We start from the raw sequence: 15,346 nt of genomic DNA, 5'->3' as shown, positions 1-15,346 counted from the left end.
TGAGTGACAACTAATAAATAAAAGAGAATTGCTGAATAATAAAGATGAGTAACAAAGGGACATTGTTAATACTGAATATGTAATACAAATTTTACCTCTGAGTGAGGTGATTCAATAATCATCTAGCATGATATACATATCTTCATATGATTAATTGTGTGGTGAACGATAGATTACAATTCTTTTTGATTACTCTTGTCATTCTTTCTAATCATGAAAATTTAAACTGTATGCCCTTTAGTAGGAAGTACTAAAACTGTAAACTTGTTAGTCCCATTTTTTGGTGGGGGGGGGTGGTTAGACAGAAGCAGCCTGTTATGGCAGCCACAGTGTGAATTGAGGCCCAGTCTACTATGGTCTTCGCTTTATTGTTAGTCTTCGCTCTTATTGTTAGTCCCATTTTTTGGTGGGAGGGGGTGGTTAGACAGAAGCAGCCTGTTATGGCAGCCACATTGTGAATTGAGGCCCAGTCTACTATGGTCTTCGCTTTATTACTTGAACTATCATACTTCTCATTATGAAATAACAACTAAAAAAAACAGAATAAAAAACCTGGATTGAAGTGCTCTGCAGTGGTCGCTGGTTCTCTGCCTTACAATATTGATTTTGTAAAAACCTTTAAATTGCAGCAGAGGGAATGCCAGGAATCTGACTTTCTGACACCTATTAGTGGCACTGCAGCTGCCCAACTCCATAAACACCAGTCAACTCAATGCTATTAAATGACTTGCAATTGAAACATCGGTATTTATTGTTCAAAGAAACTGCAAGTCTCAGCCTGAGTTCACAAGGCTGCCAGGGAGCAGCTTTTGTGTCAATTATTTAATTATGTTGCAAACTGAGTAACTGCTGTCATTACGCAGGTCAATGAAACGTGAGGTTTCCAGAATTATCCTTACAATTACATTTTAACCGCAAAAAGTTAACAATAAAAAGAACATTTTTTTTTGCTCAGATAAATCTCAGACTAACATCCCACTGAATAGGCACTACTTCTTGGCAATTTCAAATAATATTGGCCAGTTAGGCAGTGAGACTAATCAGGGACCAGAATGGGGAAGTGCAAGTCAAGCCAAAGGGGGTAAATGAGTAGTTTGCACTGAAAATGAAAGACAGCAACAAAAAAGAAAAGAGAAAAGAAAAAGATCAGGAATGAGACATTTCCATCAGGAACCAGAGAAACATGGGAAAAAGTCACTTCAGGTTTTGAGGTTGAACTCCAGAGAAGGAATACAGTGAGGGGGATTCCTAAAAGCTAACATGAACTCTTGAAAGAGAGTGCTCAGTTTAAAACTTTTGAGAAGAGAAGGCGAATATGTTGGTTTAACAATCCATAAAAAAACAAAGTCTGGTGCCCACAACTAATCACAAGCTTAAAAAGGTGGTAAAAAAAAAAAAATTACAAAAATAGTTCCAGCAATTCAAAAGTATGACTACTTGGACTAAACAGAGAAGCTGAAGTTCTCTTTACAATGTAGAAGACCATTGGAAGATTTTTCAGAGACATTTGTAAAAATGAAATGCTTAGAGTAAATAAAGAGAATCGTTTTCTAATGGACAAAATGTTGGTACCCAGACAGGCAGCAGTAAAAGCAAAAAGACATGACAGGAGAATAAAATATCTTAACTATTAGGATTTGAACTGCATTTCACTCTGGCAGATAAAGATTCAATAGTAGATTTCAAAAAGGGAAACAAACTTACAGCAGCACCAGGTGGACCTCTTTCTCCTTTTTCACAGAAACATTTTGGTGTTTTGGGGCACTGAAAGAAGTAAAAGACATTAGTAATTAGATACAATATAACTGCCTACAAAAAGAAATCCATGAAGAAAAAAAATCAATTTAAGATTTAAGAACATAAATGGAGAATGTACTTTCTGAAAAAGTGGCAAAATTTGTATATTATGGATGGAATTCTAGAAGGCCACTATGAATCTCTTACTAAAGTTAAAAACACCACATGGCAGGAAGTGACAAGTTCTATTACATGGGATCAATTTTGGAACATCAACAATTTTATGCACCAGTTAGTGAATTAGATGATATGATGGACAAGCATTGATGACCCAAAGATTGCAACCACAGTAAGAGATGTAAGCAGACACATTAACTTACAACCAGGTTAACTGAACAGGCAGACTAAACTGGAATACAACAAGCAGTTCTTGCCACTATGCCTCAGGGAAGATGTATTGCCTTTTAAAAGAATGCTGCATAGATCTATTAGCATCATAAACTGGACCTTTAGGGATGGGCAATAAATGCTAGCCTTGCTAGAAGCATCAGGTTCTAAAAATATTATTAAGTTTAAAAAAATTTCCATTGGTTAAGTTTCAAGGGGTGATTATACATCTAGAGTTGTATTCACTATAATTTAGAAGTTTAAGGTGTGAGCTTAAAGATTTCAAAGCATTAAGGGAACTGACAAACTCAACGAGAGAAAATATAGACACAAGAGGTACTGTAGATAGATAGATAGATAGATAGATAGATACTTTATTCATCCCCATGGGGAAATTCAACTTTTTTCCAATGTCCCATACACTTGTTGTAGCAAAACTAATTACATACAATACTTAACTCAGTAAAAAAATATGATATGCATCTAAATCACTATCTCAAAAAGCATTAATAATAGCTTTTAAAAAGTTCTTAAGTCCTGGCGGTTGAATTGTAAAGCCTAATGGCATTGGGGAGTATTGACCTCTTCATCCTGTCTGAGGAGCATTGCATCGATAGTAACCTGTCGCTGAAACTGCTTCTCTGTCTCTGGATGGTGCTATGTAGAGGATGTTCAGAGTTATCCATAATTGACCGTAGCCTACTCAGCGCCCTTCGCTCAGCTACCGATGTTAAACTCTCCAGTACTTTGCCCACGACAGAGCCCGCCTTCCTTACCAGCTTATTAAGACGTGAGGCGTCCCTCTTCTTAATGCTTCCTCCCCAACACGCCACCACAAAGAAGAGGGCGCTCTCCACAACTGACCTATAGAACATCTTCAGCATCTCACTACAGACATTGAATGACGCCAACCTTCTAAGGAAGTACAGTCGACTCTGTGCCTTCCTGCACAAGGCATCTGTGTTGGCAGTCCAGTCTAGCTTCTCGTCTAACTGTACTCCCAGATACTTGTAGGTCTTAACCTGCTCCACACATTCTCCATTAATGATCACTGGCTCCATATGAGGCCTAGATCTCCTAAAGTCCACCACCATCTCCTTGGTCTTGTAGATGTTGGAACTCAAGAGCAATACACACAATGTGCTGGAGGAGCTCAGCAGGTCAGGCAGCATCTATGGACGGGGATAAATAGTCAACATTTCTGGCCGAGACCCTTCATCGGCAGAGAAAATATTTCTGCTGATTGGGGTGATGGAACAAATCAAATATTGTTGAGTTTATCCTTTCAGGAGCAACATAAGGAAACACTTAGATATCCCAAAGGGTAGCAAAGTGTAGGGACACATACATGTGACAGCTAATGCCAAGTCTGCTGCTGATTTGTATCTAATATTCACAGATTTCTCTTCAACAAAAGCTACTGGGACAAATATTCCTGATAATCTCTTTGTAACAGTTGCCCATAGATTGGCAATTCCTGAAAAGAGGTTGTAGTGAAACCTTCCTGCTGCTGGCCATTCAGGAGTTTAACAAGGCAGCCTGAACTTCAGCACACTTCCAAGCTCTCAGCTGAGAAATCCACCCACTGAACATGCACCTGGTTGACTTGGCATGAGTGAAACTACTGAAATCAATCACAGAAATCAGCAGTTAGGATTTTTTTTACAACCTCCCATAGGTACAATCGTAGCTAGTGGAGAGGCCGACACATAGCTCCAGTGACATAGGCTCATCCCCGATTTCTGGTGAGTGTGCACATCCTCCTGTAACTGCACCGATTTCCTTTGGGTGCTCTGGTGTCCTCTCATCATAAACATATGGGCTGATAGATTCTGGAGTCTTTATTTGTTACCCTAATGCATAGCTAAGTGGTACAGCCTGCCGATAGGAATGTGGGGAGAATAGAATAGGATTACTGTAGGATTAGTGTAAATGGTGCTTGGTGGTTGGCAGTGAGTTATTGGGCAGAAGGACTTGTTTCCATGCTGAATGACTCTATCATCATCATCACTCATAATCTAATTCAGGTGAGGATCAATAGAAGCAATGTTGCATAACAAGTCCAAATGGAACATAGAAATTGTAAAAATATTTCAGAGTTCAAATACACATCACATATTTTGGTAAAAATTACATTTTGGATAAGAACCAAACGTGTCAGCTTTTTGAGGCTTACTCTAACTGCCTTTGTAGGGGCAGCAAGGAATTCCAATAGTAAATTTCTATTTGTATGGGTTTCCTATTCTTTGTCATTTTTCAGGTGGTAGGCCTGGAAATAACAAAGACTAGGGTGCTTATAAGATTGAAAGAGTACAAAGAATGTTGCTATCAGGAACGGGGCAGGATTGGACCCAAATGCAGGACACAGGCACTGAAGTACTAGGGGTAGGACAGGATGGGGATGCCACAGCATGCAAGGGGTAAGGCAGGTGGGGTTGGATCCCAGCATTAAGGCAGGCAGAGCAGACAGGAGGGTGCCAGGATTCAGGCAGGGCAGGGCAGGAGGGTGCCAGGATTCAGGCAGGGCAGGGCAGGAGGGTGCCAGGATTCAGGCAGGGCAGGGCAGGAGGGTGCCAGGATTCAGGCAGGGCAGGGCAGGAGGGTTCCTCATGGTGGGCCACATGGATCCCAGGCAGGGCAACCTCCCAGGCAGAAACATGGAGGCCTGGGCAAAGCACAGACACCTGGGCAGGTGCAGGGCACAACCCATGGGAAACAAAGGGAAGAGAGGGTAGGAGTCCTCAGGGCAGGCCACATGGATCCCAGGCAGAAACAGAGGCCTGGGCATGGCACAGACACCTAGGCAGGTGCAGGGCACAACCCATAGGAAGCAATGGGTGGAAAGGGCAGAGCCCCCACCAGGCAGAAGTCCAGTCAGACCTGCCCAACAGAGGCAAAGGATCAGAAGGAAGCTGGATCCAGAGTGAGCAGCAGGACTACTGTGATACACCAGGTACATTGGTAAGGGCAACCAACAGAGTGACAGCACAGGCAAAGCAAATAAGGCAGAACAGCACACACAAGAGAAGCAGGGGGCCAAGACCAAACAGGCCAGCAACCAGGTATATAATAGGATGCCCAACTAGGCTCAATCCCCAAGACCCTTATAAACACCTGCCCCCAAATAGGCAACAGGTGTACCTCCTTAAGCCAAGATGATCCAATGGTTCCGTGTGACAAGAGGGCTGGCTGCAAGGCCCGGAGTCCGCGGACCAGAGCAAGACCCGGAAGGACCGGACCCTAATAGTTGCCGGGACTGGGGGATCTGAGTTAAAAGATTGAACAGGTTAGAACTTTATTCCCTAGAATGTAGAAGACAGAGGGGAGATTTGATGGAGGTATACAAAGTTATGAGGGGTATAGATGGGGTAAATGTAAGCAGGCTGTTTCCACTTAGGTTGGGTGAGACTACAACCAGGGGCCATGGGTTAAGGGTGAAAGGTGAAATATTTAAGGGGATACTTCACTCAGAGTGCGGGACGAGCTGCCAATGTAAGTGGTGGATGCAATTTCAATTTCAACATTTAGGAGAAGTTTGGATAGGTACATGGATGGGAGGGGTATGGAGAGCTATGGTCCATGTGCAGGTAGATGGTTTGGCATGGACTTGATGGGCTAAAGTATCTATTTCTGTGCTGTACTTCTCTATGACTCTAATAGAAAAATAGGTGCATGAAAGGTTGAAGGATGCAGGATGAGTAGAGTAAGAACAGGTACCGTTGACGATTTTTCACCCCGATTTAAATTACTGTAAATTGAATTAATTATTTCTTCAATCCTTGTACAATTAGGATTGAAGAAAGAGTTACAGTAGTTCAACCTATACTAATTTAAATCTTATGAAAAGATGCAATTGGATGACTAATTTGAGGTTGTCCAATTTTCCAAACCATAACCATACTATTGACAGCATCCACAAATAAGCTTCTTTAGGAAATAAATCATGCTTACCCCTTCGTTGACCAGCTCTCCCTGAAAAGATAAAGCACAAGATTAGATTTCTTAAACAGTATTGGACCATAGGATATTGCCATGAGATCTTTGGCTCCTAGTGGGCAGATATGCTTAAGGGGCTTGAATTGAGGTTATGATGTTGTATCTCCATCTCGGATCAGTCATCCCTCTGTGTACAAGTGGTCAGTTGGGCTTGTAATGTTTTATTTCATTTTTCATTTCTTTTTTCTCAATCCTTTACCAGAATGCAGGTTAAGGTGGGCAGAATGTGAGACAGATGCTGTGGTCTGTAACATCAGTGAAAACTTCCATTAGATCCAAATCTAATCTGCCCATTTGGTTTAGTCTTGATTTAAACTTTGCTGCACAACTATTGTCTGGTAGCAACTTACTTTATGGAGCCCACAAATCTGAAACGAGAAAGCAATATTTCCTTTGATTTTCTTGACAAATGCATTTGATCTCAGGGGCAACTGATTCAATTTTACCAATGTAAAATTATTACCTCAAATCAAAATAAATTCCATTACTTTTTCTAAAGTGATGGGAGTTATCACTGTGACTTGCCATAACTTCTCATCATGAAATTTAACATCTACTGCGAGCATAGTGCCATTGGAGATTGGAACTGTAAACTAGTGTCAATCAATAAAATATGATCAATCCTCAGAATCAAGAACAATGGTTTGAATTTTACGTTTGTTAATAAAATAAGAGAACAGTACTTGCATTTTAATGCAACTTTGTATAAAGTTTCAGCCTAAAACAAACTTCTCAATTGACCCAATAGCTAATACTGCAATTAGAGATCATTCAAATCTGAGCTTCCCACTGAATAAACTTGTTTACGGTGTCATTTAAAAAGTCATTATCTTAAAACCTGTGGTATAATTGAAATAAATAATTCCAAAGTTTTATACCTTCAGCCTGGAGATATACCTCCTTTTCTCTCCTAAGTGGCTAATCCCTAAATTCAGAGACTATGGCCTCTAATTCTAGGCACCAATCCTACAGTCCTGGACTGAAGCAAGCAACAATGTCTTGGATTTATTTGGCTTTTATTTTAAAAACCTGCCCATATTTCAACTTGTCTACTTTACCCAAATGGTCACTGTCCTCTCTGAGAATAAAAATTTTTAAATTCTGAATGATATAAGGGAAAGGATTCATGAAATAATTTATTGCATTTTAGGAAGAAATCTGTGATGGATTCCTGACTGACAGTATCTGAAAAATTGGGCCTACCTCTTTCCTGTCTCTTGGAATTATTTGTTGTGATCTGAGTTTCATGCCTATTTCATCTTGTGTTTGAAAGCCCCAATTTGGAGGACCAACTATTGACGAACTGTGGATAATCTGTAAACATTTGTGGCAATATGTCACAGGCATCTTGCTGACTGCTCTGTACAATAAAATGAAGACAAGGAAATAGAGATAGTGTTACTAAGTAATGATAATAGCTTCAAGCACTAATCTAATAACTGTTTTCATCTTTCCAACTGGATTTTCAACCGATGCCATTAGCAAGTGACTGAAGAGTCCAAGAAGGAAGATACCTTGTACTGATTATGCAACCATTCAAGTTTTGGACTTCTCAATTGGAGGAACAGTAATAGACTACCAGTTTGAAATGAATGCATCCATAATTTTGCATGAAATGTTTACTAAAAAAATATTTTTTCTCGAATTTACTTACTTATAGTGCCACTCTGCTGACCCTTCAAGGAAAATATTAGACCACAGGGCAGGAGCAGAGTTGGGCTATTCTGCTCATCAAGTCTCCTCCACCATTTAATCTTGGCACTTTATTTTTACTTCTCAAATATTTATCTGTTCTGTATTTATCTAATAACCTTTGACACCCTTACTAATCAAACATCTCTGCTTTAAATATAAGACCATAAGACATAGGTGCAGACTTAGGCCATTTGGCCCATCATGTCTTCTCTGCTGTTTGATCAAGGCTGATCCATTTCTCTCTCAATCCCATTCTCCTGCCTTCTCTCCATAGCCTTTCACTCTCTGACTTATCAAGAATCTATCCACCTCCACTTTAAATATATCCAATGACCTGGCCTCCTCCACAGCCACCTGTGACAATGAATTCCACAGATTCACCATGCTCTGGCTTAAGAAATTCTTCCTCAGGTCCGTTCTAAATAGACATCCCTCTTTTTTGAGGTAGTGCCCTCTGGATCTAGACTCTCTCACTATAGGAAGCTTCCTCTCTATCGCCACATCCACTCTATCTAGACCTCATGTCATTCGATAGGTTTCAATGAGATCCCCATCATTCTTCTAAACTCCATCGAGCATCAGCCCAGAACCATCAGAAGCTCCTCATACAATGAACCTTTCATTCCTGGAAGCATTTTTGTGAACTTATTTTGAACCATCTCCAATGTCAGCACCTCCTTCCTTAAACAAGGGGCCTAAAACTGCTCACAATACTCCAAATGATGCCTCTCCAGTGCTTTATAAAGTCTCAACATTACATCTCTGCTTTTATATTCAAGTCCTCTTGAAATGAATGCTAACATTGCATTTGCCTTCCTCACCACCAACTCACCCTCAAAGTTAAACTTTAGGAAGTTCTGCCCAAGGACTTCCAAGTCCCTTAGAATTTCAGATGTTTGAATTTTGTCCACTTTTAGAAAATAGTATACACTCATATTTCTTCTACCAAAGTGGATGACCATACACTTCCTGAAACTGTATTCCATCTGCCACCTCTTTGCCAATTCTCCTTATCTGTCCAAGTCCTTTTGCAGCCTTCCTGCTTCGCAACACCATCTGCTCTTCCACCTATTTTTGTATCATCTGCAAACTTGGCTACAAAGCCATTAATTCTGTCATCCAGATCATCAACATACAGCGTAAGAAAAACAGTGGTCCTATCACTGACCCCTGCAGAACACCACTAGTCACCGGCGGCAAATGAGAAAAGCTCCCTCTATTCCCACTCTTTACCTCCTGTCAATCAGCCAATGCTCTATCCATGCTAATATCTTTCCAGTAATATCATGGGCTCTTATCTTGCTATGCAGTCTCATGTGTGGCACCTTGTCAAAGGCCTTCTGAAAATCCAAGCACACAACATCCACTGATTCTCCTTTGTCTATCCTGCTTGTTATTTCTTCAAAGAATTCCAACAGATTTGTCAGTGAAGATTTTCCCTTGAGGAATGCTGACTATGGCCTATTTTATCACGTGCCTCCAAGTACCCTGAGACCTCATCCTTATTAATCTACTCCAACATCTTCCCAACCACTAAGGTCAGACTAACTGGCCTATAGTTTCCTTTCTTCTGCCTCCTTCCCCTCTTGAAGACTGGAGTGAATCTAGTGATTCTTTAAAGATCTTTACTAATGCTCCCACAATCTCTTCAGATACTCCTTCAGAATGCTAGGGTGTAGTCCATCTGATCCAGGTGACTTATCTACCTTCAAACCTTTCAGCTTCCCAAGGGGCTTTTCCCTAGTAATAGTAACTGCACTCACGTTCGCCCCTCGACACTCCTGAGCTTTCAGCATAGTACTCGTGTCTTCCACAGTGAAGAGTGATGCAAGATACAGTATTGTGCAAAAGTCTTAGGTACATTTATATAGCTATGGTTCCTAAGACTTTTGCACAGTACTGTAGTAATTTTATGTATTGCACTGTACTGCTACCGCAAAAACAATTCATAACATAGGTGAATGATGATAAATCTGATTCTGATATGGGTCTCTATTGTGAACTGGGAGTGGGAAGGGGGCAGGGAAAGGAATCATGGTTGGGAAAAGTGGAAGGGAAAGGGGAGGGAGTGGGTAGCACCAAAGAGAGAATCTGTAATGATCAATAATTGAATTGTTTGGTATCAAATGACTTTGTCTGGTGTTTCAGGGCTGGATGAGTCTGCACCCACACCATTCCACCCCCCCCTCCCCGGCACTCCTTCTCTGACACCTATCCTACATTCCTCCCACAGCACTCCACCCTCGCCATTCCCAATACCCTTTGCTCCCGCCAGATTTATAAACTCGCTCTATGCTCCACATTGACAAATACAGTACTGTGTGAAAGTCTTAGTCACCCTGGCTATATATATCTGCATAAGACTTTTTTACAGTACTGTACTTATTCAGTATGTCTGACATTTCCTTGTTTCCCATTACTAACTCTAGTGTCATTTTCCAGCGGTCCAATATCTACTCTTGCCTTTTTTTTTTACTGTTTTTATATATATAAAAATCTTCTGGTATCCTCTTTGATATTATCGGCTAACTTAACTTCATGTTTCATCTGTTCCTTATGGCTTTTTTAGTTGCTTTCTGTTGGTCTTTAAAAACTAAACCTAAAGACTTGGTCTCTATGTCCACCTGTTGCAATGAATTCCACAGATCTCTCTCTGGCTCAGGAAATTGTTCATAGGCCTACGAATAACTCCCATCTCTTCCCTACCACTTACATCCTGCTGTATAACTACCCACATAAATGAGTCACATGGCCTCAAATTAAAGGTCCATAATTACTTCAACCATTGGTATGAATAAATTTGAGTGAAATTGGCCACATCTTGCACAGAACGTAGCATGAACAAAATAGAGTGACTAGCAATTGCTTTCTACATCTTATTAATTAAGTGCTGATCCATAGCTTGTTATTTGCTTTCCAAACACAAGGAAAACTTCTGCAGGTTTGACATAATGGATCTGTAGTGCTCAAACTAATACCTACAGCTCTTTAGCATTCTCATTGTGTAATGTGTCAGAGCATGTTTGGCAACGTGTCTCTCAACTTAACCCATGAGGTGTTGACAAACTGGAATTTTTAATGTACGGATCTATTCCTTTTAGATTAGTAACTACTACCCCCACCCCCCGCCCCCTCGCACTGGGCCGTTGTCTGCGCACGCGCATTGTTCTTTCTCATTGCAACTTGAATATATCGGTTAAGGCCATCTCCCGCGTGTGTGCTTTTATTTAATTGATACGAAGTTGTGCACAGACACAACAGCATTCAAGTTGGTTCAAACAATAAAGAATAACAAAAACCTCCCCATTTTCCCAACAAATAATACAAAAGTTTGTTAAAGAACTCTAACCCTATTGCAATGTATTTCTGGGCGATGTTAAAATGCCGAAGCCTGGTTGCTTAAATTGCGAGCCAACACACACGTAAAATATTTAAAAAGGCGATACGCAGAATCTCAAACTGTTTCCAAAATGAAATTAAAAATCAGAGGAAGTGATTTGTAAATGGCAGGGAAACGTGTATGAATGAGAGCCTAAATTGGCTTAAATGCCTGTCTGAAACACTGTGACAACTCCAACCTATCCACATGAGGAGGGATACGACTCTCCGTTCCACTATTGGAAATGGAAGCACCACTTTGTTCGACCCCGGGTTAAAAAAAAACTCCTTTGTAACAAACTGTCGCCATTAAATCCATGGGATAATGTCAACGTAGTGCTCCCAGTAGCAAACACTCGGGATGACAGGGCATTGCTTCCATTTGAAGGCAACAGTGAGTGAAATTGGAAGAAGAGTAAAAGTGAAGATCCTTATACATTGAGTTCAAATGAGTGTGTGAGATCGAGTTGTAAGATTGACATGGAGATGCTATACTTTAGAGTCCATTGCCCTTACCACTTCCAGTAACAGCTTCCCCAAGGCGCTCTGGTCTTGCAGGTTGTGAACGAAGCGGGAAGCGGGCGCGCTGGCCAGCAGGCGCAGCTTGCCCGCGTTGGGCGGCTCGGTAGCCACGGGCGACATGCCCACCGTGAAGAACTTTATGCCTTGGTTCTTGGCCTCTGCCGTGGCCGCGTAGATGTCCGGGTTCCTGGGGTGGTCCACGCCGTCGGTCATAAGCACGGCCACCCTGACGCTGCCCGCGACTGCTTCGTTCAGGTAGAGCTGGGTCAGGTTGGTGATGGCATATGTGGTGTAAGTGCCATGGCCGATGTAACCAATGGGCGCGACGCGGGCTCTGAAGGCGGCCGCGCCGCTCCAGTCGCGGAAGGTCTGCTCAATGAGCACCGTGCTGGAGTACTGCAGAAGCGCCACTCTGGGCACCAGCCGCCGGCCGCTCGACACCCGCAGCTGCTGAAGCCGGTCCACGAAGTCCAACACGAAGCTCTTCTCGCGGTTGTGGTTATAGTCCTTGGCGCTCTCCGAACTGTCCAAGAGAAAGGCGATCTCCAAAGTACAGTCCTCCTCTGAATAGGTGGGAGAGAAAGACAGTCATTGATTTTTGAAAGCTGTTATCCTATTCAGTTCTTGGATTTACAAGGTATAAGCGTGCGGTGAAAAGAAACAAAAATAAAACGGCCCAATATTTTCCCTCACAGAAGTGCGTAAGGTTAAGACAAAACATCACCAGCAGGTTGTTCTATTTTGAAGCGCCTCAGATAATGAAACCACGCTTAGTGTCTGCATTGCGTCGGGAGCGGGTGTGTGAAGCAAAATTCTCTGATCATTATTTACCCCATGCCTACTTCACAGGCAAACATATAACGTAGGAGTCACTAACGAGGAAAGTTGGGTAGTAAGCAGCAAGTACATGTCAAATGGGCACAAAGTTAAAACAAAAATCTAACATTACCTTGTTCATTTTCGCCAGGTGGATTAGCCGAGAGATATTTAATTTTCTGTTTTCTGATTAAATTTCCGTCGCCACGTTCTTCGTAGTCTTGTGACAAAACGTATCTTGCCCAGCCTAGTAGCCACCAGAACTGATAGAACGCTTTCATTCTTCCTGTCAGAATACATCTCTATTTAAGCGTGATATAACAACTATAAACAATTTTCACGAATACATGTCTGTCAGAGTATTTACAAAATGGTGGCGTGTTTTTGTTTTGTAATTTACAGTTTCCCACAATAATGGATTAAACAACTGAGCTAAACTTTGTCTGCTTTGGGTACAGAGTTGTATTAAGTTGATAAAACAAACAGAATTCTTGCGAAGAACAAGAATTTCAGGATGTATATCGTATACATTTCTCTGATATTAAATGGAACTATAGAGTATACAGAGTGATGAAAACTCGCTGGCAGATCAATAGTTTTAGAAAGTGGACAACCTAAGTGGCTAACACGCACAAAATGCTGAAGGAACTCAGCGGGTCAGACAGCATCTATGAAAATGAATAAGCAGTCGATGTTTCGGGCCGAGACGCTTCATCGAGTCTGGAAAGGAATGGGGGGGGGGGAGAGATGCCAGAATAAAAAGGTGGGGAGAGGGCAAGCTCGAAGGTGATAGCTGAAGCCAGGTGGGTGGGAAGGGTTGCTGCAAATTTGACATAAAAGTTGGATTTACATATTACCAGATGGAAGATTCTGCTGCAAGCACCTGTATCCTCGACTAAACTTTTGTCTCCACTGGACTGAAATGCAAAGCAGGCACCAACGGAATGAGTACCGCAGAGTGTCGAGGGTCGTCCAATTTATTCTCTGGGAATTCTGCCGCTTTTCAATTCAAATATTTAAACTCGCTTCATAAACGTAGGCGGGACAGCCCGAGGATGGTCCTGCAATGGCGAAGACAATTGGCTGCTGCAAGGAACGGTAATCTAATTTGGGAAAAAAAGAGGAAAGTTTCTGGATGTTTGAAATATAAAAGATACAGGTGTCGTGAAAGTGAATTTATGATACCTGCATAACCCCATTCAATGAATAAAATTATCGCCCAGCTACGAATTAACGAGCAAAATCCACATAAAATGCAAAAGCACTCTATAAGACGCTGAATAAATAGGTGTACAAATCCAGTGCCTCTTTCCAAAAAAAGAGCAATGCTTGATTGGCGGGACAATAAAAAAGATGGATACCAATCTCAGAATCTTAAGGGCTTTTACTTCAGATCATCCATCCAAAGGAACCAACATTTCCTGCACGAATAAGCGGTTACATCTTTGAAACTTAGAACTTGGGTACCCTAGAACCGCAGTTCTACCCGGAACTACAAGCTGCATGTAAATAACGTGCACGTTATTTCTGATCTTCTAACGACTACTGCACACTGGAGAGTATACCAAATTACGTGAAGTAGTTCCCAGCCACTTTCCGGAGGGTAATTATCGACGAGTAACAAATGCTACCTTGCCTCCGAAGAGAAAAGCAAGCAGACACAGCAGATGAGGTAAACTTAGCTGAGCTGAGACAAGATACAGTGAGAGCGAGAAGTATTAGTAGAGTCCACTGTTAGACTTGCTCCTGCACAATTATTTTTAAAATGTTAATGTTTGCTATAAAGTTTAGGTTGAAGAGGGACAACCTGTCATTCGTCATTGGTGCACATAGTTTGTTTCCTTAAGCAGTGAGATTTATGAAGTTAAAAGTAATTTGAGAAAGGATTTAAACAGAGGTTGAATCAAATGAAATATTAAATGAAAAATGTAGAGTGGGATTAAATACTGGAGTAAGAAAATGTGACAGCATTGTTTATACAGACTCCCAGATTGGACTGTAACTTGATGAATGAGACATTAGGCTTATAATTGTTTTCTACCTGAACTAGAGGGGCTGATTGACAATCTTTAATAACAATCACGCGCACCGACTTGCGGATTGCTGGAGTAAATTTTCTGTGACAAGTTTGAAGTGTAACTCAGGAGCTGCTATTGCAAATTTGTGCAAGCCTGGGAAATGTTAACCCTACCAGAGGAGCAACTGGCTGGGTGATGCTTTCGGCCAGAAACTTGTAATGATTTTCATTTCTTCAGACATCACTTCCTCAGAAGAAGCTGTTGGCCTCTTTTAGCATGTTGGTTTTCTTGTAAAATTTGAGATGCTTGATATTTATTTTCCTACTTTATAAAATGATTAATTTCAACCTCCATTAAAGAAATGATCCATAGAAAGTAATATATCTTTCCAAGAACATTAATTATAGACTGGTTAGCCTGACGTCAGTGGTGGGAAAGATGCTGGAGTCAATTATAGAAGAGGAAATTACGACACATTTGGACAGCAGTAGAAGGATCAGTCCGTGTCAGCATGGATTTATGAAGGGAAAATCATGCTTGACTAATCTTCTGGAGTTTTTTGAGGATGTAACTATGAAAATTGACAAGGGAGAGTCAGTGGATGTAGTGTACCTGGACTTCCAGAAAGCTTTTGATAAAGTCCCACTTAGGAGATTAGTGGGCAAAATTAGGGCACATGGTATTGGGGGCAGAGTACTGACATGGATTGTAAATTGGCTGGCTGACAGGAAACAAAGAGTAGTGATTAACAGGTCCCTTTCGGAATGGCAGGCTGTGACCAGTGGGGTACCGCAAGG

At 41.4% G+C, this 15,346-nt stretch overlaps 1 protein-coding gene across 2 annotated transcripts in view; it reads right to left on the bottom strand.

The window, feature by feature from the left end:
* The window catches only part of LOC140727406 (collagen alpha-1(XXVIII) chain-like), a 32,398-nt gene extending 18,678 nt beyond the window's left edge, over positions 1-13,720 (bottom strand). For both annotated transcript variants that reach the window (XM_073044684.1, XM_073044685.1), the window contains exons 1-5: positions 13,389-13,720; positions 12,665-12,817; positions 11,710-12,278; positions 6,076-6,096; positions 1,705-1,764 (exon numbers count right to left, since the gene is read on the bottom strand). In XM_073044684.1, the coding sequence (XP_072900785.1) occupies positions 1,705-1,764; positions 6,076-6,096; positions 11,710-12,278; positions 12,665-12,812 (798 nt within the window). In that variant the 5' untranslated portion in view covers positions 12,813-12,817; positions 13,389-13,720. The remainder of the gene's footprint in view (positions 1-1,704; positions 1,765-6,075; positions 6,097-11,709; positions 12,279-12,664; positions 12,818-13,388) is intronic.
* Between the last annotated feature and the right edge of the window lie 1,626 nt (positions 13,721-15,346).

This window comes from Hemitrygon akajei, chromosome 5 (genome assembly GCF_048418815.1).
Source record: "Hemitrygon akajei chromosome 5, sHemAka1.3, whole genome shotgun sequence".
NCBI lineage: Eukaryota > Metazoa > Chordata > Chondrichthyes > Myliobatiformes > Dasyatidae > Hemitrygon > Hemitrygon akajei.
The sequence above is the reverse complement of the archived record's forward strand: the minus strand, read 5'-3'. Positions and strand labels throughout refer to the sequence as shown.